General features: G+C 40.0%; 1 protein-coding gene across 2 annotated transcripts in view; it reads right to left on the reverse strand.

The window, feature by feature from the left end:
* The window catches only part of STS (steroid sulfatase), a 175,833-nt gene that overhangs the window by 87,548 nt on the left and 61,963 nt on the right, over positions 1-26,322 (reverse strand). For both annotated transcript variants that reach the window (XM_008059069.2, XM_008059068.2), the window contains exons 2-5: positions 10,023-10,163; positions 6,571-6,692; positions 6,328-6,450; positions 3,028-3,451 (exon numbers count right to left, since the gene is read on the reverse strand). In XM_008059069.2, the coding sequence (XP_008057260.1) occupies positions 3,028-3,451; positions 6,328-6,450; positions 6,571-6,692; positions 10,023-10,159 (806 nt within the window). In that variant the 5' untranslated portion in view covers positions 10,160-10,163. The remainder of the gene's footprint in view (positions 1-3,027; positions 3,452-6,327; positions 6,451-6,570; positions 6,693-10,022; positions 10,164-26,322) is intronic.

Here is a 26,322-nt window from a genome sequence, read left to right on the forward strand (position 1 = left end):
TGTGTGCGTATGTATAAACAAAACTTAATATATTTTCTTTCATTTATTCTATTTGTCTCTGGTGAAAATATTAAAGTATTGATGAACAGTACAGTTCACGATAACAATACAGTTCACACATACAAACATATAATGCATAATGACAGGGATATGTTCTGAGAAATGCATGATTAGGTGATTTTCTCATTATGTGAACATCAGAGTATACTTACACAAACCTAGATGGTAAAGCCTACTACATAGCTAGGCTATATGGTATAGCCTACTGTTCCTAGGCTACAAACCTGGATAGCATGTTACTGCACTGAACGTCATGGGCAATTGGAACACAATAGCATTTGTGTATCTAAACATAGCTACAAATAGAAAAGATACAGTAAAAATATAGTACAAAAGATAAAAATAATATACCTACATAGGACTCCATTATAATCTTAGGGGGGCGCCATCATATAAGTGGCCTGTTGTTGATCAAAACGTCATTATGCAGCACATTACTGTAATCAAAATTTTATAACTTAGCCCCTTCATTTTCCTTTCTCTATAAAATTGTGCAAATTGTTTCAGTTTCCACTCACATAGCTGTACTATCAAATAACTCTTTTTAAAAATTCCAAGGCTCATGTTGATTTTTCTTCTCATGTGCCAGTCTCTTGTACTTATGAAACTTATGAGTGTCTGTTAAATATTAATTTGTCTAGAGCCTGGACTAAGTAGGTATTTGCTCACATGTTCTTTTATTCTTTTGTTCTCAAGTTTGCCCTTTCTCTCCAGCTGTTCATTAGCTTTCCACAGGGCTTTATTAAATGTCAGTAGTTTCCAAATGCAGTCCTCTGTTCCACATTAACCCAAGCACTACAACTTTTATTCCTCTGACACACTTAGCTTCTAATAAAATTTCATCTGAAATGTTCCTCAGCTTTAAAACAAATTTGAAAATCACTACTTGTAGTAGATGATGCTGTGTTGTTCCTTAAAACTCGTTTCATTTTCTTCTTCCTGAGCATATAGGGAGACTGCTTCTTAACTTCATGTCAAGTGAGGTTGGAGACAAGGAGTTTGTTCTACATTACAACCCCTGAATAAAAGTAATAGGCATCCCTTTCACCATGAGAAAAATAAAAGCACCCAGGTGACCCTCTAACTCTTTTTCTCCCATGGTTGCAATTGAGGAGGCCCCCTATAGAGATGACAGAAACATAAGATCTTAGCAAACCTGGATCCCTGAGTTTCTATGTGTAGTAAAGCTTCCTCGGATCATTATCCAACCAGTAATACATTTTGCCTGGGCAAGAAATAAACTTTCAAGTGGCAATCCATTGAAATTTTGTTAGTATTGATTGATAAACACAGAAATTGATGCCAGAAGTGGAATGCTAGCCGAATTAAAACTTAAATTGTATGGTGTTCTCTCAGCAGTTGGGTAGCTAGTACATACAGTACTCTCTGAAACTAAGCCCCAGAGGCTGAAACAGAACAGTTAAAATGACTGGTGACCAGTTTATATATTTTACAGTAAAATTACAATTTAGATTTTAAGAAAACCTGTTGAAACGTGGGAGTGATGTGACCCATAAGAATTTTTATCTTATTTTTAGAGAAAGAAAGACATACTACCAATTACAACTTTTGTGTAAGCCACTTAATAGTTTATTCAGACATCCAAGTCATGAGTGAGTTTTTCTCAAAGTGATATATAATACCTTTGTAATACCAGAGGGGTATACTAAAATATACCCTATGGTTTATATATTGTATAATCAGTGATGCTGTGGGTGCCATGTCACCATCGAACTCCCAGATGAACATGACAACCCTACACTGTTTCATAACTGCAAGCAGAAGGGAGTCGGGGAACTGCTGCCCACTCTTCTTATAGAGCATCAACTCTATGCACACAAGATATGGACAGGAGAACACAACCTCTTCCACATGAGGAAAAGATAACAGAATTTTCAAAGAGTATGTTACCTTTACCTTTCCCATCAGCCCTAAATTATGTAGCTTCCACATACCTTAACTGCATATTTTCTTCTTTGGCTGAGCATTTTTGTCTCTTAAAAAAAAAGTAGATCCCTAACATACTTCCCTTCCATCATGATGACTTCCCTTTTTATTGTCTGGATTGATTTTATAATTTTGTGTTACGTAATTAATTGTTACCTACATTACCTCTGTCTCCCTTATAATCATTAAACCACCCAAAAAACCCTCTCTTTTAAATATTCCACAGAGTTTAAGTCACCATAAAGATCAAATTTCGGATTTTCTGATGAAATTTTTATTTCTCTTTGAAGTTCTATCCTCTAAAGTTACAAATAGAACAAAACAGTTTTCTTTGTTTATTTGCTTGTTTTGAATAGCAAATGGTTCTGACATAGCCTCTATATTATATCAATTTAATTATACCTATATAGCCTTTATATATTACACATTGTAATATAGATATATATCTATCTGTATAACTCAGAATTGTTGTCTGCTTTTCTATCGACGGTTATTTCATCTGCAGATAAAATCTCCAAAACTATGAACTCAGTGGGACCCAACAGATTAAAACGATGTCATTCACTTCACTCAGATTACTCACAGAGGTTTCTGGCTCAGAAATTGGTCCAAAATATTTTGGATCTTTCCATGTTGTTTATATCACAAGGACAACCTCCAGAGTAAACATAAATCATTATCTTTCTTCTCTTGACTGCCACAATTGAAGATTAAGGACCATGGGGATATCTGATGCCTCCTTTGTCATTCAAAGATATTTTTTTAGCATGGCCTCTCCAGTCCAGAACATGGAGAATATTGGCAAAGTGATTCTAAGGAAAGCCCAATTCCTTTCCGAAGTCACCAAACATATATCATATTATTTCCCTTGTCCCTCCTCCAGAGTGCCTAGCTAGAGAAATCTGCTAAGCACAGAAGGGAAAATGTGAATAGCATAGTCCTGCTGGTTCTTCCACCTCTGTGGGAAATAGCCAAGAACTCTTTTTTCCAGTCAGCATGAGAAGAAAAGGTGATACCTACCACTGTATGAACTGGGCAGCTTCTGCTGTCAGCCTTTGGGTGAGATTGTCATATGACATGGGCTGCTGGGCGATCTCGTAGTTCCTCATCAGGAAGCAGTTCAGGGGTCGAAAGTAATGAAGGAAACACAGGAAAAGACTCAGGATCATGGCTGCTAGAAGGAGAAGGCAAAAGAAAACGCCAAGAGGCACGCGAAGCAGTCCCAGGAAATTGAGTACTGCTAGAGTGAGGACAGCAACCCCGATGATCTGCAGGGGGATGAAAACCAACTTCTTGAAGCCTGTGGTGAAGACGCTGCCCTCCCCAGGTTTGCAGTCTCTCAGGTTGGTTACAGTGAGCCCATAGAAATAATCAAACCCATGACGCAAAGGGTGGTGACAAAAGTCAGTCTTGCTGTGACAGCTCATCCCAAGGTGCCATTTCCCTGAGAAGACAAATAAACACTTTAGTCCCAATAAACACTTCAATTTGAACACCAGCTTCTGATGCCCACACTCTAAAAAGTAGGTTCTTTCTATTCTATGAGTCAAGCCTTCCCACTCATTGGACTCTAGAGTTTTTCATTCCCTTTTCCACAAGCACTAAGGTATTACTTACTCACTCTGCCAAAAAAACAAGAACTAATTTAGAGATTGGAGGAAAAAAAGACAAAATAAAGCAAAAAAAAAGAACCCCAACCAGACCAAAAAAACAAAAACAAAACAAACAAAAACCCAGCTACCTAACATTAAAAGGCAAGAAACAAAACTACATAGAAAAATACAAGTGTTTTTTTCTGGGATGATGCTTTTCTAAGACACACCCTTAAAATTAAAGTGCTAGAACTAACTTAATTTTGTTAAAAGTAGAAAGGAATCCTTACTCAAAAACCTACTCCTGGGGCATGAGAAAATCATACTCAGTAATTCAGCAATTATTTTAAACACCTTTGAAAATTTCTTAAAAGAAGTTAATTATACCACTAAACTAATGAGTGTGAAACAAAAGAAAAAAGACGATAATCTTATAACAAGATGCCAGAAAAAAGAGAAGAGTATTTTGCTTCTGTGAGATTTTCTAGGATTCATCGGACCTGCTCAGACCCAAGCTCATCATGCAAACAGGGAAAACTCATCATTCCTATCAATAGGATAAAAATCAACAGGATTGTCAACTAAACCAAATTCTGATACAATTTTAGTACTGAATGGTAAAATAAAAACATTTACCAATAGCATGGTGCATATATGTAGTTCTGTATGCTATCTCTACGTATATCTGCCTATCTACCGTATTTCATCTGGCTGTCATCTGTCTCTCATCTATCCATCCACTCATCCATCTCTCTGTCTATTATCCATTTATCATCTATCTATCCATTCATCCATCTATCTGTCCATCCAGTATCATTAGGTATCATCTATCTATCTATCTATCTATCTATCTATCTATCTATCTATCTATCTATCTACACTTGTGCACACACACACGCACATGTACACACACACAAGGACACATATCTAACGAGGGGGACACAAAAAAAGCACAGAATCATCTTTTGGAGGGCAGGTCCTTTGTAGTACACTCAGAAGTTATTCCTCGAGATCAAAAGGTCAACCAGCCAGGCTCAGTGGCTCAGCCTGTAATCCCACGCCTTAGAAGGCTGAGGTGAGTGGATTGCCTGAGCCCGTGGGTTCGAGACCCACCTGGGCAGCGAGACCTCATCTCTACAATAAATCAAAAAATCAGCCAGGCATGGTAGCGCATGCCTGTAATTCCAGCTACTTGGAAGGCTGAGGCGGAAGGATCGCCGGAGCCCAGCAGGTCGAGGCTGTGGTGACCGGAAGCAGCCACTGCACTCCAGTCTGGGTGACAGAGTGAGATACCAACTCAAAAAAAAAGAAAGTCAACCAAAGTTTTTATCTGGAAGTTTTGAGAAGGTTTTGTCGTGATTTGTGGAAGAAATGTCCCATGTTGTGGTAAATAGGTGACTGGGTATTACACCATAAAAACCTACCTACCCATACTGAGTGTTCAGCAGTTTTTGACCAAAAACGGTATGATTCCCATGTCCCACCCTCCCTATTCACCTGATCTCGCCCTGAGTGACCTTTTTTTTTTGGTTTCTCCAGGGGAAAAAAAGTCCTCAAAGGGAAATGTTTTGCCAATGTGGAAAAGCGAAACAAAAAGTGGCAGAAGTACTAAAAGGTATCAAAATTGATATATTTACGGCTGGGCTCGGTGGCTCAGCCTGTCATCCCAGCACTTTGGGAGGCCGAGGCGAGTGAATTGCCTGAGCCCACAGGTTCAAGATCCACCTGGGCAACTTGGTGAGACCTTGTCTCTACAATAAATCAAAAATTAGCCAGGAGTGGTAGCACACGCCTGTAGTTCCAGTTACTTGGAAGGCTGAGGTGGAAGGATCACTGGAGTCCAGCAGGTCAAGACTGTGGTGACCGGGAGTGTGTCACTGTACTCCAGTCTGGGCGACAGAGTGAGACTCCAACTCAAATAAATAAATAAATAAATAAATAAATAAATAAATAAATAAAAACAAAATTGATGTATTTAAAAACTGTTTTGAAAAATGTGGTACACATACACAATGTAATATTATGCAGCCATAAAGAACAACATCATGAACTTCACAGCAACCTGGATGGACTTAAAGTCTACAATACTGAGTGATCTTTCACAGAAACAAAGAACTGAGTATCACAAGTTCTCACTCATAAGTAGACCTTGAACCATTATTGTAATACTATAAGAAAAAGATTGGCAGTAGTGGGAAACTGCTGGGACGGGGGCAGGGAAGTGGGATTGGCAGTAGAGGGAGTCTGCCTGGGGTCGGGGGAGGCATACCTCATTAACAAGGGTACCTGAATAATGAATATTTGTATACTTAACCCTGAATTGCACCCCACATCTTTAAAATAAAAAAATTAAAAGTAAAAAAAAGAAGGAAAAAACAGTCTATAATAAAATAAAACAAAAACTTTTGAGCAGTGGAAAAGTGTCTTGATGAGTATATTGCATCAAATAGAAAGTACTTTGAAGATGACTGAAGTTTAAACATGTAAGAATAAATGCACAATTTTTAATAAATAAATTCTGGGTTTTGGGGGGTCAACCCTCATATAAATTCAAATAGCCCAGATAGGTTCGTTGTGTTTTAATCTAGGATTAAAATTGAATTTATTTTGTCCCTATTTAAAATAGTGTGAAGTGTACCCAGCAACATCATCCTTAAGAAGGTTGTCATGATGCCCTCTTGTACTCTCTTGCTACAAGTCTTCCCTCTCCCTCCTCAGGTGCCCATACCTATCAGTGCTGTTGTATATCCTTGATTTTTCAGAAGCTTGGCAAAGGTAATTTCACTTGAGGGAAGTCCTCCAGAAGAGGCTGTAAAGAGAAAAACTCCAGTTCGGGACCAAGATGCCATTCCTAAAGCAGTAAAAAAAAAAAAACCAAAAAAAAAACAACCTTTAGGAACCAGAAGAACACTAGAGCTAAGAGGCTGCCCAGAGGGGGACAACAGCCCCAGCAATGCAGACAGGAGGTTACCTGATCGGATGGGGTACCGGCCCGTCAAAAAGGCTGCCCTGCTTGGTGTACACAGAGGTGATGCTGCTAGGTGCTGGGTGAGTTTCACTCCCTCACTGGCCAACTGGTCAATATTGGGAGTCCTAGAACAAAAGAATCATGGCATTTGTGATGATCTTCAAAATGAAGCTTCCCCATGGTTCTTTATAGTAGGAAACCTCTCAATGACCAGGGGAAATTGTGTGGTTGTATGAAAGAGAAAGGGGAGATGGGAGGCAGGGGAGGTAAGGAAGAAGTGACACAGAACCAAGGCTCAAAATGAAACAAAACCATGGAGATGTGTAAGTGATCCAGGTGGAACATCCCTAGGGAGTTCATTTTTGCCTCAGAGGACTCTGAGTTCCTGTTTCTTCTAGTCCTAGGTTAGAAGAGAGGACCAAGTCTTAGGAATGGACTACTACAAAGAAAGACAGTAAGGGATGAGTGAGGATAAGACTTCACTCTTCTCCCACCCATGTGCCCCAAGTTACCTCTGTGATCCCAAAGGAGAAAGTGCTAGGCTCAGCCTGACCCTCTCTTTTCAGCCACAGCCAAAGGAAATCCAACCAGCTCTTATGAGCCTCTACCTAATTTTCACACACTCCCAGGGACAGGGAATAATCAGATTCAATGTGCTTCTACCAATGACTATCAATAAATGGATTAATATGATCCACAAAAAAGAAACACACACTACAGTGAAGAAATGATATACTTTGACTTCCATACACTCTTTGCTGGCCATTTTTTATGCTTAATAAATACTTATTTATAAGCTCACTTGTAGGATGATATATTATGTAAGATAAGCCATCCTAGTGCCTTTTCTCCATGAATGGATTGGCTGATCATCTTTGGAAGTCATTCAGAAATTAACATCTTTCAATGTTTAGACTATATCAAGCCATATTTCTCTACATCCTCCACCAGGCACCCAGGTCCCTTCCTGTCTAACTGGTCATCTTTTATCCTTCAGTTGTGGGCATAGATTGAATTCTCATGGGCCTCCAGTGCCTTCCCTTGTACATGGGAGAAGTCTGCTTTATGTACAGGACAGTAGTCCATACTGCCCCATCACAGCAACTTCCTTGCTGTAAAGTGATGGCAGGCTAACTGCACTCTCTTCCAAGATGGCTACCTGTAAGGTGGGAATATGCTTCTTGCTCATTGGTTCTACAGCTTCCCTAGACCAGTACCTTCAAAGAGTAGTGCCACAATAATGTATAGCTTGAAGGGGAAAATCATTTCATTGAATTGGTGAGGTCAAACTAATCTGCTATCTATTAATTTGGTGTATGTGTTTAATTAATAATATTTCTACTTTGCTTTTGCCATAAAGAACGAGATGCTTAGAAAGCAGAAACTATCCATGTATTTGAATTAAATCTCCTAGTGTCTAAATTGGCTCATGGAAGAATTTGACTATTCTGGAGTGTGATATACAAAATATAAAATGAGAAATGTAATTCAGAAAGAATTAGAATCAAATATGGAGACTAAGACAGATCTATGGTAGATATTGCCATGAATTTTTCCATGAGATTTTTATAGACATTTTTCTTTTGATAATTGGTAAATACTTAACCTTAGGCTAGATTTTAACTTTTTAATTAAAATATCATAGTAGGAACAGTTATCTATTTTCTCAATAAACTCTGGGAATACCTAATATTAAAAATAAATAAAATAATAGAAATTATGACCCTGATAAGAATAAATTAAATTAATAAGATGTGTATCACAAATGTAAAAAAGTGATCTCTAAATGTTTTACAAAATTAGGCAAAAAGTGGGGCAGACAACATAAACTGTTAACTAAAATTTTGGGAGAACATTGAGTGTAGATTCTATCCCTGTATATGCTTTTAAAAACCTAACCAATGTTATAGGTCAGTATACATTTAAAAAAATAAAAAGCAACATTTGACACAAAGATTCACGTTGAAATGGAGATATATTTGACTATGCCTTATGGACATGTTTTCCCTTAAAAAATAGTTTATTTAATTGTTCCTTGATCTGCTGTATAATCATAAAATACACTTTACAAGATACATTGTCATGTTGAAAAGAGGAAGAGCCAGTGAATGGCATGAAAATAAATCAGTGACCCATGACACTTGGCGATGATCCATCCCAGGCTTCAGATATTTAGTATTCACAGATCCTACAAGAAAATTCTAGTAAAAGTAAATGATCTCTTTTCCCACCCTCTCCTTTAATTTAGTTTGTATCGATCTTTTGTGTGATGAAGCTCCCCACAGAACTATTTTTATGTCATCGTTTCCACGTTATTAGGAAGAGAAAATGAAACTCTAATGTCAATATTCTACTACACAAGAACTTACTTTCCTTTGAAAACTAAAAGGCCCCTAAAATATATCTTGTGTTAAGTCAATTTTAGGCAGAGGGCTTAGAAACCAAACACCCTCCTCTAGAAAGATGTTCAGACCCAAGCATCCAATGCTCCTGAGTCTAGTTCTTGTTATATTATTTGCTGAGTCATCCCTGCACCTTTAAAGGTTATGTGATCATAAAACACGACATGTCTTTCCATGATTGTTTGCCTGTGCTATGGTCTCAATGTTTGCATCCCTCCAAAATTCATATGTTGAAATTCTTACCCCCCAACATGATGGTCTTAGGAGGTGGGGCCTTTGGGAGGTGAGTGGCATATAATTTAATAAGATGTGTATCACAAATCTAAAAAAGTGATCTCTAAATATTTTACAGAATTAGTGCCCTTATGAAAGGGACCTCAGAGAGCTCCCTCACTCTATTCACCTTACAAGAAGGCATCATCTATGAACCAGGAAGCGGGTCCTCATGAGACACTGAATCTGTTTATGCTTTGATCTTGGACTTCCAATTTTCAGAACAATAAGCAATATATATCTGTTGTTTATAAGTCACAGAGTCTATGGCATTTTATTATAGCAGCCTGGATAGACTAAGACAGCCTGGGTGGCTGATGATGATGGGTAGCTGGGCAGAAAGAGGGAGTTAGGTATGGAGGTGAGAGTAAGTGGTTAATAAACTGGAATGGAGTGAGACAGGATCAGAACCAACTGGAACAAAGCCAGACGCCAAAAAGAGAAGATAAAGCAGGTGAACAAAAAGGACAAAAATGAGAATATGTACAAAACAGCATAGTAGCAGTCAGTAAGAAAGAATTATGATCATATAATGCCGTTCTAGTGATGTCTCTGAGTTTATACAAATCACTGACCATAGCCAAATACACTCACACCTGCCTTCATGATGTCTATGTCTCAGTATATCTACATATATAAAGCCATGCATAGAATTATGCTGTTTAGAGGGTTTGAAACATTTCTACATGTTCTGTGCTTTGTAGATCAGTGTTAACCAACACCAGGGACCGTTGCCTATGAATAGAGCCATGTGTTTACACAGGAGCTGCAGTACCCAACCTGAGAGTCTTGTTCCCATAGCATCCTGGATCTCCAATGCCAAGGTCATCTGCCATCACCAGGACGATGTTCGGCCTTGATGCTGCATGGCTCTGGGCTTCACACAGAAATAACAGCAGAAGGAAAAGGACCCTCATCTTCCTGCAAAAGGCAAGGAGACAAAAGGAAGTTGAAGGATGCTGGCTCGTGGTTGGCCATGGCCCTCCTTCTCTGGGACTCTCCTTGCATGAGTTTCAGAAGAGGCCATTCTTTATATCCATCTGTCCTAGACGATAGTGCTCAGAAGACACTTATCTAAGAGGTTGCTGGGCAAAGAATTTTATCCTTTCTTTCCTGTGCTTTTGTTTCCAAATTATACTCTTCCTTCTCCATGGTTGGCCATGACCTCTCTTTTTTCCCCTAGACCAAACTGGAGGTTCTGTTTAGAAAAATGAAAACAACCACCTCCGAATGCCTCTTTATTGAAGACAGGCTCCTCCATGAGCTAAATGATCTTTCTTTGAACACTGAAAAGATAGGTGTTGCATAAAGATCCAATTTTCAAAGTCCTATCCTTTCTAAAATTAACAATGGGTTTTGGCTTAGTAGCTTTTTAAAAGGAAACATATACACCTCTCAAAATTCTAAGTGCATAAGGCCACCAGCATGGGGCAGCTCTGGGTGATAGCAAATGTACCAAGAGAAGGGAATCCATTGTCTTGTTTGTCATCCCAACACACTCTCACCTTATAGCATTTAATTTCTTGAAAGAATAAGAGGCTGGAGGTATTTCATGGGAGGATTGTGGCATGAGCACTCACACCTGACACTCCCTCTCTGCAGCCCAAAGAAATTGCCCACGGGGAATTCATACAGGAAGGGAACCTGCAAGCACCTGAGCAACTGGGGAGAATAGCATCCTTCTGCCTGACTCATTGCTGCAGATGGGCAAGGTTAAATGTGCACAGGGTCAGATTGAAGAATGCACCTACCTGAGCTCTCACACTCACCCTGAGACAGGAGCCTGGGGAAGCAAGAGAAGACTAGCAGAATTTATGGCATCAGGAACTCAGAGGGTTGGGGCTCTGTACGAGACACCAGAGGCTCATGGTGGTTCCTCCCACACACACACATCTGAGAAAATGGTATGGGTGCAGCCAAACACACCTGGCTGCCAGCCCAGGAGCTTGCCCCAGTTGCTCTACTCTGGTCCTCCCTGTCCTTTTACTCTGCTTCCTTGTTCTCTATCATGCTTATCTTCATTTGATGTGGTCAGAAGAATAATGGCCCTCCCTGCAAAGTTGTCCACACCCTAATCTCCCAGAATTTGAGAATATGTTACCTTACAGGACCAAAGGGATTTTGGATTAAAGACCTTGAGAAGGGGAAATTATCTTGGATTATCCAACTGGGCCAAATGCAATCACAAGTATCTTATTAAAAGAAGACAGACTGATAAGATATCTGATTATAGACAAAGAGGAAGGCAAAGTGAAGTGGGGCCATAAGCCAAGGAATGTGAGTAGCCTCCTAGAAGCTGGACAAGGCAAGGAAACAAATTTTCCCTTAAAGCCTCCCAAAAGAGTCAGCTCTGCAAACAACTTGAATTTAGCCCCATAAGGACTACCTTCAGATTTCTGGCCTCCAGAACTGTAAGATAATAAATTGGTGTTGTTTTAAGCCATCCACGTTGTTGTCATTTGTTACAGCAGTCACAGGAAACCAATACCCCATTAGGTGTGTCATAGAACTGCTCCTGGTTTATGGTGGACATTCATGTTTTAGTCTTCTACATGTCAGAAGCTTTCCACAAATATCTAGGGGTCCTTGGTCATCTACTCACATTTAAGAGTGAGACCCAAGAAGTTGGTTCAAAGGTCTGTACATATGTGGGAGGGACTGTGGACTGCAGGCTTCACCCTAGAGAGATCACATGCTAGGCTGGGATTTGTATTAAGAGAGTAGATGTCAGGACATGTAAGCCTTTTCTCATGGGTCTGTTTCTTCACTCAGAAACCTCTCTGCCTCCTACTTGAGGTAGACTTGCTTCTGCCTGATGGCATTCTGGGATCAGAGTAAGGGAAGTTGCTGGCATATCTCCCTTTGTCATAGGTAAGCTTACTAGTCTCCTGTTTCAACCCCTTGTTTTCCCTCTAATCTAGGCTGTGCCTAATGCCCAGCCCTTGGAGGCTTACTAATGCACTTTCTTGATAGAACTAACTCATTTCCAGCAGAATGGTGAGCACTGTCTGACTCTGAAGAGTTGGGTAGGATTGAAGGAGAGATCTGGAAGCCCAACCTCTTCCATAAAGACATGCAAACAATACTAGAACTTTGGGAGGCTGAGGTGGAAGGATAACTTAAGGCCAGGAGTTCAAGTTCAGCCTGGGAAACACAACAAGACTCCATTTCTACAAAAAAAAAAAATTAAAAGTTAGCCAGGTATGGTGAGGTACACCTGTTGTCTCAGCTACTTGGGAGGATAGGGTGGGAGGATCGCTTTAGCCCAGGAGCTGGAGATTACAGTGAGCTATGATCAATCACACCATTGTACTCCAGCTGTCTCTTAAACACACACACACACACACACACACACACACAATCCTTCGCTTTTCAACCTCACTCCTCACTCTGCCTTCAGCAGTACTCAGACCTTCCTGTCTTGAGCCTTGGTGGGTTCTCTGGTGCCAACATCAGTAGCTTCCCCCTCAACATTCAGGTCAGTGTCCTCTTCCTTTCTTCTGCTAAGTCCATGAATTGCCATCTTCCATGAAGCTCTTGGCATCTCTTGTATAGAGGTCCACATGTGTGTTCATCCTTTCAGGTTGAACAAGAAGTCTGTCTTCCTTATAATTAGATCTCCTCTTGTGGGGGGAAACATTGGTTCTCTAGTTCATGTTGTTCTTTGCCTCTTTTCTCACGCCTGTAGTTTTGCCGCCCCAACTCCTTTCCTACCACCCTGCAGCAGGTTCCCTGTTCAGAGCCAGAGCCTACATTGGCAGGGTTCATAGGAGGTTGCTCAACAGGTTTCCCAGGCAAAGAGAGGGGAGGTCTGACTGGGTTCCCTAGGAGATGGCAGGTAGGTGTGCAAGGTAACAAACCATAGCCTCAGGTCTCGTTCAATATTCATGTCCTTCTTGTCTTCTTCCCACCAGCATGGATAAGCAGCAACACTCCTAGCCCTTGGTTTCCAGCCAGGTTCTTGCTCTCGACATCTTCCAGAGCCTAGTCTCTGTGGCTGTGATCCTGAGGCCAGGAGTCAGAATGCATCACTTTGTCTTTCTGCTCCTCACTGGCCCGTGGAGGCTTTTTTTGTGGGGGAGGGGCGGGAAGCTAATCATATTAGTTCTCTGAACCTTAGTTTCCTTAACTATAAAGTGAGAGAAATTGATTAATGATTTTTTTGTTGTGTTGAATAATTTTTACTTTATTTTTAGAGATGTAGTCTTGCTGTGTTACCCAGGCTAGAGTGCAATGGGGCAATCACAGCTCACTGCAGCTTCAAATTCCTGGGCTTAAGTGATCCTTCCACCTCAGTCTCCCAAGAAACTCGGTCTACAGGCACGTGCCACCATGCCTTGATAATTTTTAAATTTTTTTATAGAGATGAGGTCTCGCTATGTTGCCCCGACTGGTCTCAAACTCCTGGGCTTATGGGATCCTCCTGCCTCAGCCTGCCAAAGCATTGGGATTACAGGCATGAGCCACTATGCCTGGCCTTTTATTTTATTTTTATTGATTTGGGGAGTACAAGTACTGATTTCTTACAAGCATATGTTGCGCAGTTGTGGAGTCTGGGCTTTTAGTGTGCCCATCTGTTCTCTCTTTATGCCTTGACTCTTATTGCTATGTCTCTGGAGTACCAAGGGTCCTCCAGTGTATGAACTGACAGAGTCATCTTGACCTTTGTCTGCATCTGCTCCTCTACTCTCACATGCCTCACTTGATGCCAACAGCTCCTCTGGAGTCACTGAACACATTGGGCATTAAGGTCAGTGGACACCACATGGAGGATCCTTCTTCTTGACTTTCTAGCAACACCTGTCAGAAAAAAAGCAGGCTCTTCTCTCTCTGGAATGCGATCCTCTTTGAACACACTCCCAGAGTATTCTGTTGTGTCCCTCTTTCTGCAGAGTCTCTATTTGCTGGTTCTCCTTCATTTATGGACCTCAGAATCAGGATTAACACACCACATAATTACAGAGGCTGGACATGACATGGGAAATAACCTGGATTTAATAGAGGGAGGGGAACTTTGCCAGCCAAGAGCTTGCACCCTTGCTAAAGATCACCACACTTGTAGGATATTCTCATTTTTAAAAAGAAGATAGACACAGATTGGCATCACCACCAATTTCATAATGTAAAGAAATGTGGGCCAATCTGGTACAAACTACTCAAAAAACAATAAAAAATTACTAAACATATGTCCTGGCCATACGCCACTTCTAGGTGTCCATTGTCCAGTCTGTACTGCAAATGTTGTGAGCCTCAAGACACTCTCTGCTTCCCTGATCTCCCTATAATTATGAGATGTAAATGCCATCTTTGTGAGATTAAATACTGACCAAATGCTGAGACATGACTAAGTTTTACTTCCAGGTAGACTGTATGGCCAATTGTTGAACTAAGATCTCTATATGGACATCTCCCTGGTATCTGAAATTAACATGTTCAAACAGAGATCATCATTGTAAAAAGCACTCTGCTATTACTACATGAATCCATTTTTGCTACTGAGTCTAAAAGCCACCAATCCAGTTTAAACTGCTTCAGTGGTAAATACAGATGAACCTGATGCAGTCACTTCTTACTGAATTCCTCACATAAGACTGTATAAAATATTTCAGTTATACAGTGCTTTAATGACAGAGAGCTTGTCTATCTTTGAATGCGTAGGCTAATAAGGAATTGACTATTTCTTTTTTTAAAAAAGCATAAATTAGGAATATGGACTTTATACAGCCAAAAGCTGGCATAAACTTAAAGGCCAGCTTGAGGTCATACAACAACATGCAGATAATATGCAGATAATAAAATTTCAGTTAGAAAAGGACTTGTGCTGGACTCGGTGGCTCAGCCGGTAATCCAAGCACTTTGGGAGGCTGAAGCGAATGGATTGCCTGAGCCCATGGGTTCGAGACCCGCCTGGGCAACTTGGCAGGACCTCATCTCCAAAATAAATCAAAAAATTAGCCGGGCGTGGTAGCGCATGTCTGTAGTTCCAGTTACTTGGAAGGCTGAGGCGGAAGGATAGCCAGAGCACAACAGGTTGAGGCTGCGGTGGCCAGGAGCGTGCCACAGTATTCCAGTCTGGGCGACAGAGTGAGATTCCAACTCAAAAAAAAAAAAAGAAAAGAAAAAGAAAAAGAAAAAAAGAAAAGGACTTACAAATCATGCATCCCAGTTCTCTTTTTTTCAGATGGGGAAACGAAGACCCAGAGAGATTCAATGAATTGCCCTGGTCATACTCATAGCAAGAGGTGGTTTCTAGACTAGAACCCAAGGTTTCTTATTGCTCTTCTCCCTCAGCTTGCCCCAGGCATAGGATAGTATTCCTAGAGCTTCTCAGCATCCCATGTGGTCTCTTGGACACTAAATGATGCCTGTCATTTTCCAAGGCCCTGTAGTGATACCATCTGTTCCTGCTGATACCAGAAGCAGCAGTTAAGCCAAGGCTGTCTGTCTAAAGGAGTTCACAACTGCTTCCCACTCAGTCTATGTCACACCAATGATGACTGATGCAGAGGATACTGAGGTCTGTATCATAGGCTCTGAAATCAACACTGCCAAAGCCCCTAGTGCTGCCAGGTGCTTAGTTCCTGTACTTGTCGCTCCTGAAGCTGCCAGATACATGTTGCCCATGCCTTGTGCTCCCATAATCCATGTAGATTTCAGTAAAAACACACTTCATTTTTGTCTTTTTCTTGGATTTTCCCACTAGTGCTTGAAACCTGAGGTTTAGGTAGACTCCTCCATTGAATAATAAATGGACACAGTTCTAAGCAATGACCCATTTCTCTAATGTTGGCCCTCTGGCTCTGGGCCATACTGCTTCTGTACCTGGATTTGAAATGAATTCCTTCCCAAGAGGTTCTTCTTTCTAAGTAAAATAGACCTTTGCAGGACTCCCCTATTGGGTCCTAAAGACATGTCTGGGCCGGGCTCAGTGGCTCAGTGGCTCAGCCTGAGATCCCAGCGCTTTGGGAGGCCGAGGTGAGTGGATTGCCTGAGCCCGCAGGTTCGAGACCCCTCCTGGGCAACTTGGCGAGACCTCATCTCTACAATAAATAAAAAATTAGCCAGGCATGGTAGTGCACACCTGTAGTTCCAGGTACTTGGAAGGCTGAAGCAGAAGAATAGCCTCAGCTGAGAGGTCAAGGCTACAGTAATTTAAAAAAAACCAAAACAAAAACAGTGAGTTAAGGAAAATACTTGTAATGTTAAATTTGAAATAAATATTAAAATGAACGTATTAGTCTCAAAAAATGCAATCCTTTTCCCACTCCAGTGGTATTGATTGGGGCCATATAGGGTTTACAGTATACTTGTCCACTTCTTGATTTTGATCTCTACCATGTGATTTGTCTTGGCCAATAAGATGTTATCAGATGTGAGGGCAACAGAAACATTATGTTTGCATGTTCAGACTGGCTCTCTTTTACTTTTGCAATTACTATGAGAAGAGCTTTCTCGGTCTATGCTACCTCTCCCTCAGTCTAAGCCTCAGAGTGAATATATTTGTAGCAGACACGGTCCAATATGAAGCCTGGAGTCTATGGTTGTAGCCAACACATAAACCAATGAGAATATACATTGTTGCCTTAAGCCATATAGTTTGGGGGTATATTGTTATGCAGCATTATTTTGGCAATAATTCATTGAGACACTATATTATCTGAATTGACAGTTTGCAAAAACAGGAAAAGGGTATGCACTGCAAATATTGATGAAATATCCATGATTAAGAGCCAGAGAAAATAAACAACGTTTTGAAGTGAATATTTTTTTTCATGTATGTTTACCTTGTCTTCCATTAAGTATTTATAATCCCCTAATGCTGGGGCCATGGGTGATTTTCTTTTGCAGTTCTCCCCTATGACTCCATGAGTAAATAAATATTCACTAAATTATTTAATTGAGCCTTGGTAAAGGAGTACACACAGATGCAAATTACTTAACCAGGATAATGAGTTCTAGTTTAGGTCATAGATTGCCTTAAATCAAGATTTCTCAACATCTGCACTACTGACACTTGGGGATATATGATTCTCTGTTATGGTGCCTGTCCAGTTCAGTGGAGGACGTTCAGTAGCATCCCTGGCCTCTACCCACAAGACACTAGCGGCATGTATGACTCTTCCTGATAGAGTAGGCATGTTAGAGTAGGGAAATTTCAGGGCTGCAGAAAATAATGTTTTTTTTAGTTGAAGTCTCACTCTGTCGTCCAGACTGGAGTGCAGTGGCCGCTCCCGGCCACCGCAGCCTCCCCTGCTGGGGCTCCGGCGATCCTTCTGCCTCAGCTTTCCAAGTAGCTGGAACTACAGGCATGCGCTACCACACCCGGCTAATTTTTTTTGACTTATTGTAGAGATGAGGTCTCGCCAAGTTGCCCAGGAGGGTCTCGAACCCACGGGCTCAGGCAATCCACTCACCTCAGCCTCCCAAAGCGCAGGATTACAGGCTGAGCCACTGAGCCCGGCTAGAAAATTTTTTAAAACTGTTAAAAACTCTTGCAAAACAACACCTGCAGCAGCCTACATGCATCCTCTTTTTCAGAATATTTGTAGTTGAGAGCTAGCCACCAAGCACAAGTTTACCTGGGGAACTCTATAGAGCATGCACACCAATGGCCAAGTTGAGCTAAGTTAACCGTTCTGCTAGGGACGCTAGGCCAGAAAGGGCAATTATAGCTAGCAGGCATGCACATGACCTCAGAAAACAGCACAAGTGAACACTTTTCCAAGTACAGGCAGCATCTCCAACATTAGAAACCACTACACACATGCTGCATAAGACCACCTGAAAATTCCCAGAATCACCTGAGATAACTCTACCCAACTCTATCTTACCTCATAAAAGCTATAACTCAGCATCAGTCAGAATCAGCAGCTCTTTCTGAACTGTCTTGCCTGTTCTCCCTTCTTGAAAGTTTACTTTTGCTTTGCTCAATAAATCGCCTGCTTGTTTTACTTCCCTACATGTCTGTTAGCAAGTCCTTTCCAAACAAGAGCACAAGAACCTGACAGTGATCACACCCAATACCAATAACACTCCCAATTGTGATATCCAAATATGTCTGCAGACTCTATCAACCATCCCTGAAGGAGAGAAGACAAAAATTTCCCCTGCTTAAGTACTGTTCCGTTATAGCAAAAGAAGAAACGAGTATGAAAGAGTAGACACCCAGCAACAAGAGAGAGTTTTGCCAACTACACTTTCCTCTTAGACCCAGGAGAAGCATTTTTGTCTTAAAAATATCCTATATAAGCCGGGCTCGGTGGCTCAGGCTGTAATCCTGTGCTTTGGGAGGCTGAGGTGAGTGGATTGCCTGAGCCCGCAGGGTTCGAGACCCGCCTGGGCAACTTGACGAGACCTCATCTCTACAATAAATCAAAAACTAGCCAGGCGTGGCAGCACGCGCCTGTAGTTCCAGCTACTCGGAAGGCTGAGGCGGAAGGATTGCCGGAGCCCAGCAGGTCGAGGCTGTGGTGGCCAGGAGCATGCCACTGCACTCCTGTCTGGGTGACAGAGTGAGACTCCAACTCAAAAAAAAAAAAAAAATAAAATATATATATATATATATATCCTATATAGTTGGTCTGTCCTGTCATCAACTTCATGTTCCTGCATATACACTATTTAAATATGAAATATTTTGAGAAACGTAATGCATTTTTTTTAGGAAGACAGGGCCAAATGTGGGAAAATATGTGACCAGCAGTCTGGAGATACTTACTTCACAGATGACTTTACTAATCATAATGAACCAACCTCTCTCTCCTGATCACCTCCATCTTCCTTATCTCAATTGAATTGGCACTTTTATTATTGACTTAGAGTCTTAAATTTTGTAAAGTGATTGACCCTATTACTCTTAATATTTGAATAAGACAGAAGAATATTTTATTTGTTTGTTCATTCTGTTTTAAGTCTCTTGACTTTAAGGAAAGAGTGACCATAGGACTAATCCTAGAATCCAAGGAAGTGTTTGATGTGTTCCCCTATAGAGGAAATTGTTTATATATTTTTTTAAAAAGCTCGTGTACCTAGATTATTCAGCTTAGTTATATCATTAACTATTACCATAGAATTATTTTATGTGACACATTTGTATTTTATTTATATTTTATAACATTCATTTTACATGAATTATACACAAGGTCTAAAATGAAATGATTTAGTCCTTGGCATAAGCCTAGCATCTTCTGTCATTTAAAATAGGCTAGAAATAAAACTATCCCTTATCTCATCATAAAATTATTACTTTGCAGCTAAAGACCTATAATGGCTTCATGCTGGTCCTAAGACAGACTGAAGTGTAACTAATGGATCACCTGTTTCCCAGGTAAGAATTATCACTCCCTCAACATTGTTAATGTAAAATCTCATGCAGTTTGCTGCTATCTTCTTTGTGGACTGCAAATACTGAGCTAGGCAGGACCTGAGGCAAAGTGGAAAATCTCTCCCAAATCATAACTTCTTAATCACAAACATAGTCACAAAGAGCAAGAAATGGCTCATACTGTGAACAAGTTTTTTTTAATGACTAGACTCAGAGGATGATGTGTGCTATAACAAATTCTCCTTTCCTTTGAAACACTATCCATTCCTTGTAACAGCCATTTTGAAACAATTCTTCATTTCAGTCAACATCCATTAACTTATAATTTAGCTGCTAAATCCAGGTCCCAGCCCTACAACTGCAAGAGAAATTCCAAATATGAGTAAAAACATTTGTACAAGTAGCTTATGCTTTTTTGTCTGAAATGTCTAGATGGGTCTAGCAAAGGTAAATTTTCCTACCTTCAACACTATGGTTATAACAATGGGCCTTACATTGCAATGAGGTGAGAAAAAGTCAAAGTAAGAGAAGAAGGCAAGGACAACATGGAGAGGTCAATCTTCAGTCCCTATCCCAGGTTTCCATTTGACTTCTCTGGGAACACCTCCCCTCAGATCTCTCAAATGGGAGGAAGTTCCCCTTTTCTTAACACAGCCTATGCATTTCTTTCTTAGCACTAATGATAACAATTGCAGAGTTGAGTTATTTTGTGTTTAATCTTCCCTGCTACACTGGAAGCATTCTGCAAGCAGAAATAAGTCCAAGTGCCTCCTTGCCATACCCCAGCACCTACTGTCATGCTTAACACGTGAAATAATCGGTATTTGTGAACTGAGCACATGAATAAATAACCATTTAGAAGTTTTGTGAATCTGAGATTGGAATGTTGCTCCCTTCCTTATTGGATTGCAGGCACCATGAGAGCAGGGGCTGGTTGAGTAAGTATCAATGAAAACAGCATTAAATCAAGAATTGATGCTTATGCTGTTTCATTAAAAAGCTCTCGTGCCAATTCAACCAGAGAGGAAATTAAAAAGGGCTATATACCATTTTTTAAATGGTTGGAAGGTTTTACAGGTAATAGGGAGGATTCAAAAATTAGCATCTGTCTCTAAACTGTGAAGTGTGAGACACACTAGAGGTTTTCAAGATAACTAAAAACACCATTAGCAATGCCTACAAAAAACTCAGGGTTGGAGCATCAGGGGTCCCTAAGGAGATTTAGTAGGTTGCAAATCCATAGCTAATACCAGGAATTTGTAAAAGAGTAGCTTAATAACTGCCTATCTCCATAAGAAGGTAACAGATAGCATTCACACCAGAGAAGGCTAGAGCCAGAAGAATGTGTTGTAAGTCTCCACTCCGTGACTATTTTCATTTTTCACTTGATATAGAAAATAAATACATAATTTTTCTCATTTTAAAATGACTGTCTATGAGTGCTTAGTATATACTTATCTACTTATTAATCAAGTCACTTATGTAAAAAACACAACAGAAACATGTTTTTTTATTATGAGTGGATAGGTGACTTAGTGGTCTTAGATTTGGCTAACAGCATTTCTCAGCCTCAACATTATTGATGTTTTAGGCTGGATAAGTCTTTGTTGAAGGGAGAGGGAATGTTTGTGCACTATAGGATGTTTAGTATCATTCCTGACCTCTACCCACTAAATCCCAACCAACAGCATGCCACCCTGAGCACTCTCCCCCTTCCCTAAGTTTTGAAACCAAAAATGTCTCCAGATATTGCAAATGTCCTCTTGAGGACAAAAAGCCCCACGGTTGAGAACCACTGAATTAGTCCTTCCCTATCATCTGTAACATCTCTACTTTCTGTACATGACACAATTGTGATTCACTTCCTTTGCGCCCACATGTAGGCAGCTCAATGTCTACCAAAGGATTCTGAAACTCCAACCTATTTGAGTAGCCACAATTTCTTCACTGCATCCACAGTACATCTTAAATGCTAACAGATAATGTTCCCCAGGTATAACCTGCTCCCCTCAAATATGGAAGCCCTTAAATATCTGTGCACATATGCAGTCATCTCCAAAAAGGCTCTTTGAGGAAAATGCCAGGCTCCAAACAATCCTTCTTCTCATACCTTCCTGGTTACTTATTCTGTCATTTGTCCATGTGGCAAATCTTTCCCCACCTTGCCTTTTGATCAGGAGTTATCCTTTCCAAAACACTCATCTCGTCTCTTGCTTGTCTGAACACAAATCAAAGGATTCTTACTCCCATGCATTGGTAATTTGGAGCCATACCCTTCTCTTTCTCCCATCCTACTTCTAGTCCCCTCTTACCTCCCTCCCTAGTAAGAATTTCCCATTTTCATAAAAAGCAAACCCTGCTCACACTATTCCCTTTCTCTAAAGATAACCAAGCCAAGAAATGTAATATTCAGCTTGTTTTTGTTATAGTTACTCTCTCATTCCCAACTCTCCTTAATTCTCTCTTGGGTAGCTTTTATTGTTTGTCAAAAATCTAGTAGAATGAGAAAAGAATAAAGAATCAGAGGTCTGGTCTCATCCGAACTATGTAGTCTCTTTGTGAATCACTCTATTACACATCACACTGAGATTCCACCTTGACCAGAGAAGAGCCAACTGGGACACTAGAACTAAAAGTTTTCCAAAAAGGGGCTGGGCATGGTGGCTCACACCTGTAACTCCAGCACTTTGTGAAGCTAAGGTGGGAGGATCATTGGGGCCAGGAACTTGAGTCCAGCCTGGGCAACATAGCAAAAGACCCTGTCTCTACAAAAAAAATTTAAAAAATAGCTAGGCATAGTAGTCTGTGCCTGTAGTCCCACCTACTTGGGAGGCAAAGGCGGGAGGATTGCTTGAGCCCAGGAGTTCGAGGCTGCAGAAAGCTATGATTATGCCACACACTCGAGTCTCTATCTCAAAAAAAAAAAAAAAAAATTCCAATATGATAAAGTGCTAGACAAATGTAACTTGTTAGGAGTATTTTAATCTATCTATACCTTTGCAACAGAAAGCAATTCGCTGGTAATTCAACCAAATCCATTTCAATTCAACAAACGCTTATGGGGCAAAACCTGAAAAGAAGACATTATTGCAGTCCTGTGGTGGTTTCATGATTGAATGAGACACAGAATCACCCTGCAAGACTCTGACTGGCCAAATGTGGAAATCCACAAGCATAGAAACCACTAAAATGAGCAATAGAATAAGAAATGTGATTTCTTCCGATGAGGTTTCCACTCTCACTCCCTGGCTTGCTTGCATTGAACCTGTGAGCTATTTATTTAGCCTGTTAGTTTTCTCTTCTGTAAAATAGAGTTAATAATAATACTACCTTATAAGTATTATTGTGAGGATAAAATTACGTACTTGGTATTTGATTCAATAAGGGAATCAGTAGTAAGGGAACTGAAGTTGTTCATTGTAGTCGTTATTATTAAAATTTCCTGTAGAGTATAATAAGCACAGTAATAGAGGTTTAAACAAAGATGTGGTAGGTTAACAAAAAGTGAATCTAATGGCCCCCTTTCTGGTATTCACTTCTCATAAAACCTCCTACCTTTGAGTGAACCTAGTAATTTAATTGTAATGAATAGAATATGGAAAAAGTGATGAGATATCACTTCTGTGATTATGTTGCAAAAGACTGTGACTTCCATTTTGCTGGCAAACTATTTCTTGCTGGCTTTGGATGAAGAAAGTGGCCATTGTGGAGACACCTATATGACAGTGAACAGAGAAGGGTATCCAGTCACTAGCCAGCAAGAAAATGAGGCTAATGGGTTAACAATATGAAAGAAATTAAGTCCTACCCACAACAGTATGAGTGAGTTAGGAAAGGGATCTTGCCCTGTTAAACCAAAAGATGAGACCACAGTCTTGGTAGGCAACTTGGTCATAACCTGAGACCCAGAAGCAGAGGAACCAGCTGTGCTGTGCCCACATTCTCGACCCACAGAAACTGTGAGATAACAAATGTGAATTGCTTTAAGTTATTAAGTTTTGGGGATAATTCATTACATAATAGCAAATAACTAATATAAAGTCCAATAGCTTAAGATAGGAAGCTCTGTTTTGTCAATGAGGACCAGGAAAAGCTCTCCACAGAAGTGGCTCTGAACGTCATGTAATCTTATTTCAAGAACATGTTTTATTAGTAACGAGTCATCAGAATTTATACAAGCAATTTAAGGATCCATGGTTCAGTTCAGCAACCATGTGAAAAATGAATTTTTGTTTTACAATTGAAAGCTGAAAATGCCCGAAGGAAAAAAAGATACTTAGGGTAGCCCAAGGGGAAATGGTTGAAAAAGAGATTAAAGGGAGAAAATCCAGGTTCTATATGAGTCTTAAGTAAAATTTCACCAAAAGTCTAGCTATACAGAGACCTACTTTGGGCTACAAAGCTTTTATTGTACACAAAAATTGAGTCTGCTTTCTAAATAAATTTTGTTTTGTCACATTTTTACCTTTATTATAAACGTACAAAGAAAAGCAACCACTCTGAGAGCCACGTAGATTATATGTAGGTGTAATTCTCTTCATTTTTTTAGATGCTCGCTATATAAATGGCTGAATCTGCAGCATTCCTATAAGCATGTGTTGGTTTTTTCCATATAAAATTCTCACTATGAATGGAGAAGAGTCAGAAAATTACCATGTTCAGACACGGAGAGAACATTATCTTTATCCAGAAGTGATGGTGCAGACAAGAAAGACTTTAGGAGTGACAGGCATGGCTTGATTTACAATCTCAGAAAGTTATTCTGGCTGTTTCCTAGGTGATAGGTTGAGTAGAGGCTACAGTGGATGCCAAGACAATGGCCATAACCCCACGAGGAAGCTGGTGCCCAGACTAGCATGGGGGCAAGGGGAGAGAACTGAGCCACTTTGAGACACAATCAGTAGAACTTGGTAATTGAATGGATGTGACGTGTCAGAAAGAGACAACAGTCAATCATGGCTTTACCTTGCTCCCTTGAAAGATACTAGTACCATTACCTGGGTAAGGAATAATGACAATGAAAAATGTTAGGGACTTAAGATCATGAATCTGCTCCACACCAAAATGTCACCATAGGAAGGATCCATTATACATATGCGTGGTTCTTGGGGAAGATTCATTTCCATTTTCTGTGCTTTTTGGTGAAAGGGTTAGTTCAGGTACAGACCTTTTTTACTGAAATTGAATCCAATAGGATAAAAGCTCATGAATAATTTTTAATGCCTATATATATATATATATATATATATTTTATTTTTTTTTTTTGAGTTGGAGTCTCACTCTGTCACCCAGACTGGAGTGCAGTGGCCGCTCCCGACCACCGCAGCCTTGACCTGCTGGGTTCCAGCGATCCTTCCTCCTCAGCCTTCCGAGTAGCCGGAATTACAGGTGCGTGCTACCACGCCTGGCTGATTTTTGATTTATTGTAGAGATGAGGTCTCACCAAGTTGCCTAGGCAGGTCTCAAACTCACGGGCTCAGGCAATCCACTCACCTCAGCCTCCCAAGGCACGGGATTACAGGCTGAGCCACCGAGCCCGGTCTTTAATGTCTATATTAATCTCTGCATCATAAAATGGTTTTGGTTAGCTCAGTATGACAGTATATCATTAATTATACCTCCAAAATATGCCTGGGATAGATATTATTAGGGCTAGGATGAGGAATATCAACTAGCACAATTAGGAACATGTGAAAATTTAAGTTTGTTAAAAGTCACTTAGAATCCCACTGCATATAAATTATTACCATCTGAAGTAACTGAACTTTATTTTTTTTCTCACAAGCTTGGCTTAGAATAAGGGGTTTATAAAGATGTCTCAAGTTATTACAACAGAGTTAGTTTATATAAAAGTACTTAAAAATTAAATGAAAGTGCTCCACTTCAAAATATTAGGAGCATGACAAATTAACTTCTAAAAAACCTACATAATTTTCTCCTTAAAAATTAAATTATTTTTCTGAACAAACTTAATTTGGCAAAAGAGCAAGAAAAACTTTTTTGAGAATGTAGCTATTCCTAGAGCAGCATTATTAAGAAGGAGAGAGACAAAAGAAAATTTTTATAACTAGAGATGTAATTATATTAAATTTGTTCATTAAAAGAAAATTAACAATGTGCTTATATAACAAAAACTTTACCACAGCAAAGAAAATGTTCTTGATCTATTTTCTTGATGGGAAAGAAGACTTAATAAAAATAAAGAAAAACCTGCATGACAAACCACATTTTGTAGAAGAAATGCACTTTTGGTCATTCCAAGCTATGCATAATCATGAAATTTGGTTCACAAAGTGTTATTATCTAAAAGAGGTCCTGTTTGAAATCAATAAAGAGAAATAGTCCAACATGAGGACGGTAAAAATCCATTTTGAAATTGTGTCTAAAGCAGCGTTTCTATCGATTTAAATACCTATTTAAATCAAAATGTGGTACATATACATGATAGAATGTTACACAGTCATAAAGAAGGACAAAATTATGAACTTCACAGCAATTTGGATGGACTTAGAGTCTATAATATTGAGTGATCTATTGCAGAAACAAAGAACTGAGTATCACATGTTCTCACTCATAAGTGGACCTTGAACAATTATCATAATACTATAAGAAAAGGATTGGCAGTAGCAGAAAACTGCTGGGGGGTGGGGAGAGGCAGGATTGGTAGTAGTGGGAATCTGCGGGGAGGGGGCCTCGCATCAACAAGGGTACCTGCATAATGAACATTTATATATCTAACCCTGAATTGTACCAAAC

Source organism: Carlito syrichta, unplaced genomic scaffold, assembly GCF_000164805.1.
Source record: "Carlito syrichta isolate Samal-C Ts95f unplaced genomic scaffold, Tarsius_syrichta-2.0.1 Scaffold303684, whole genome shotgun sequence".
Taxonomy (NCBI): Eukaryota; Metazoa; Chordata; class Mammalia; order Primates; family Tarsiidae; genus Carlito; species Carlito syrichta.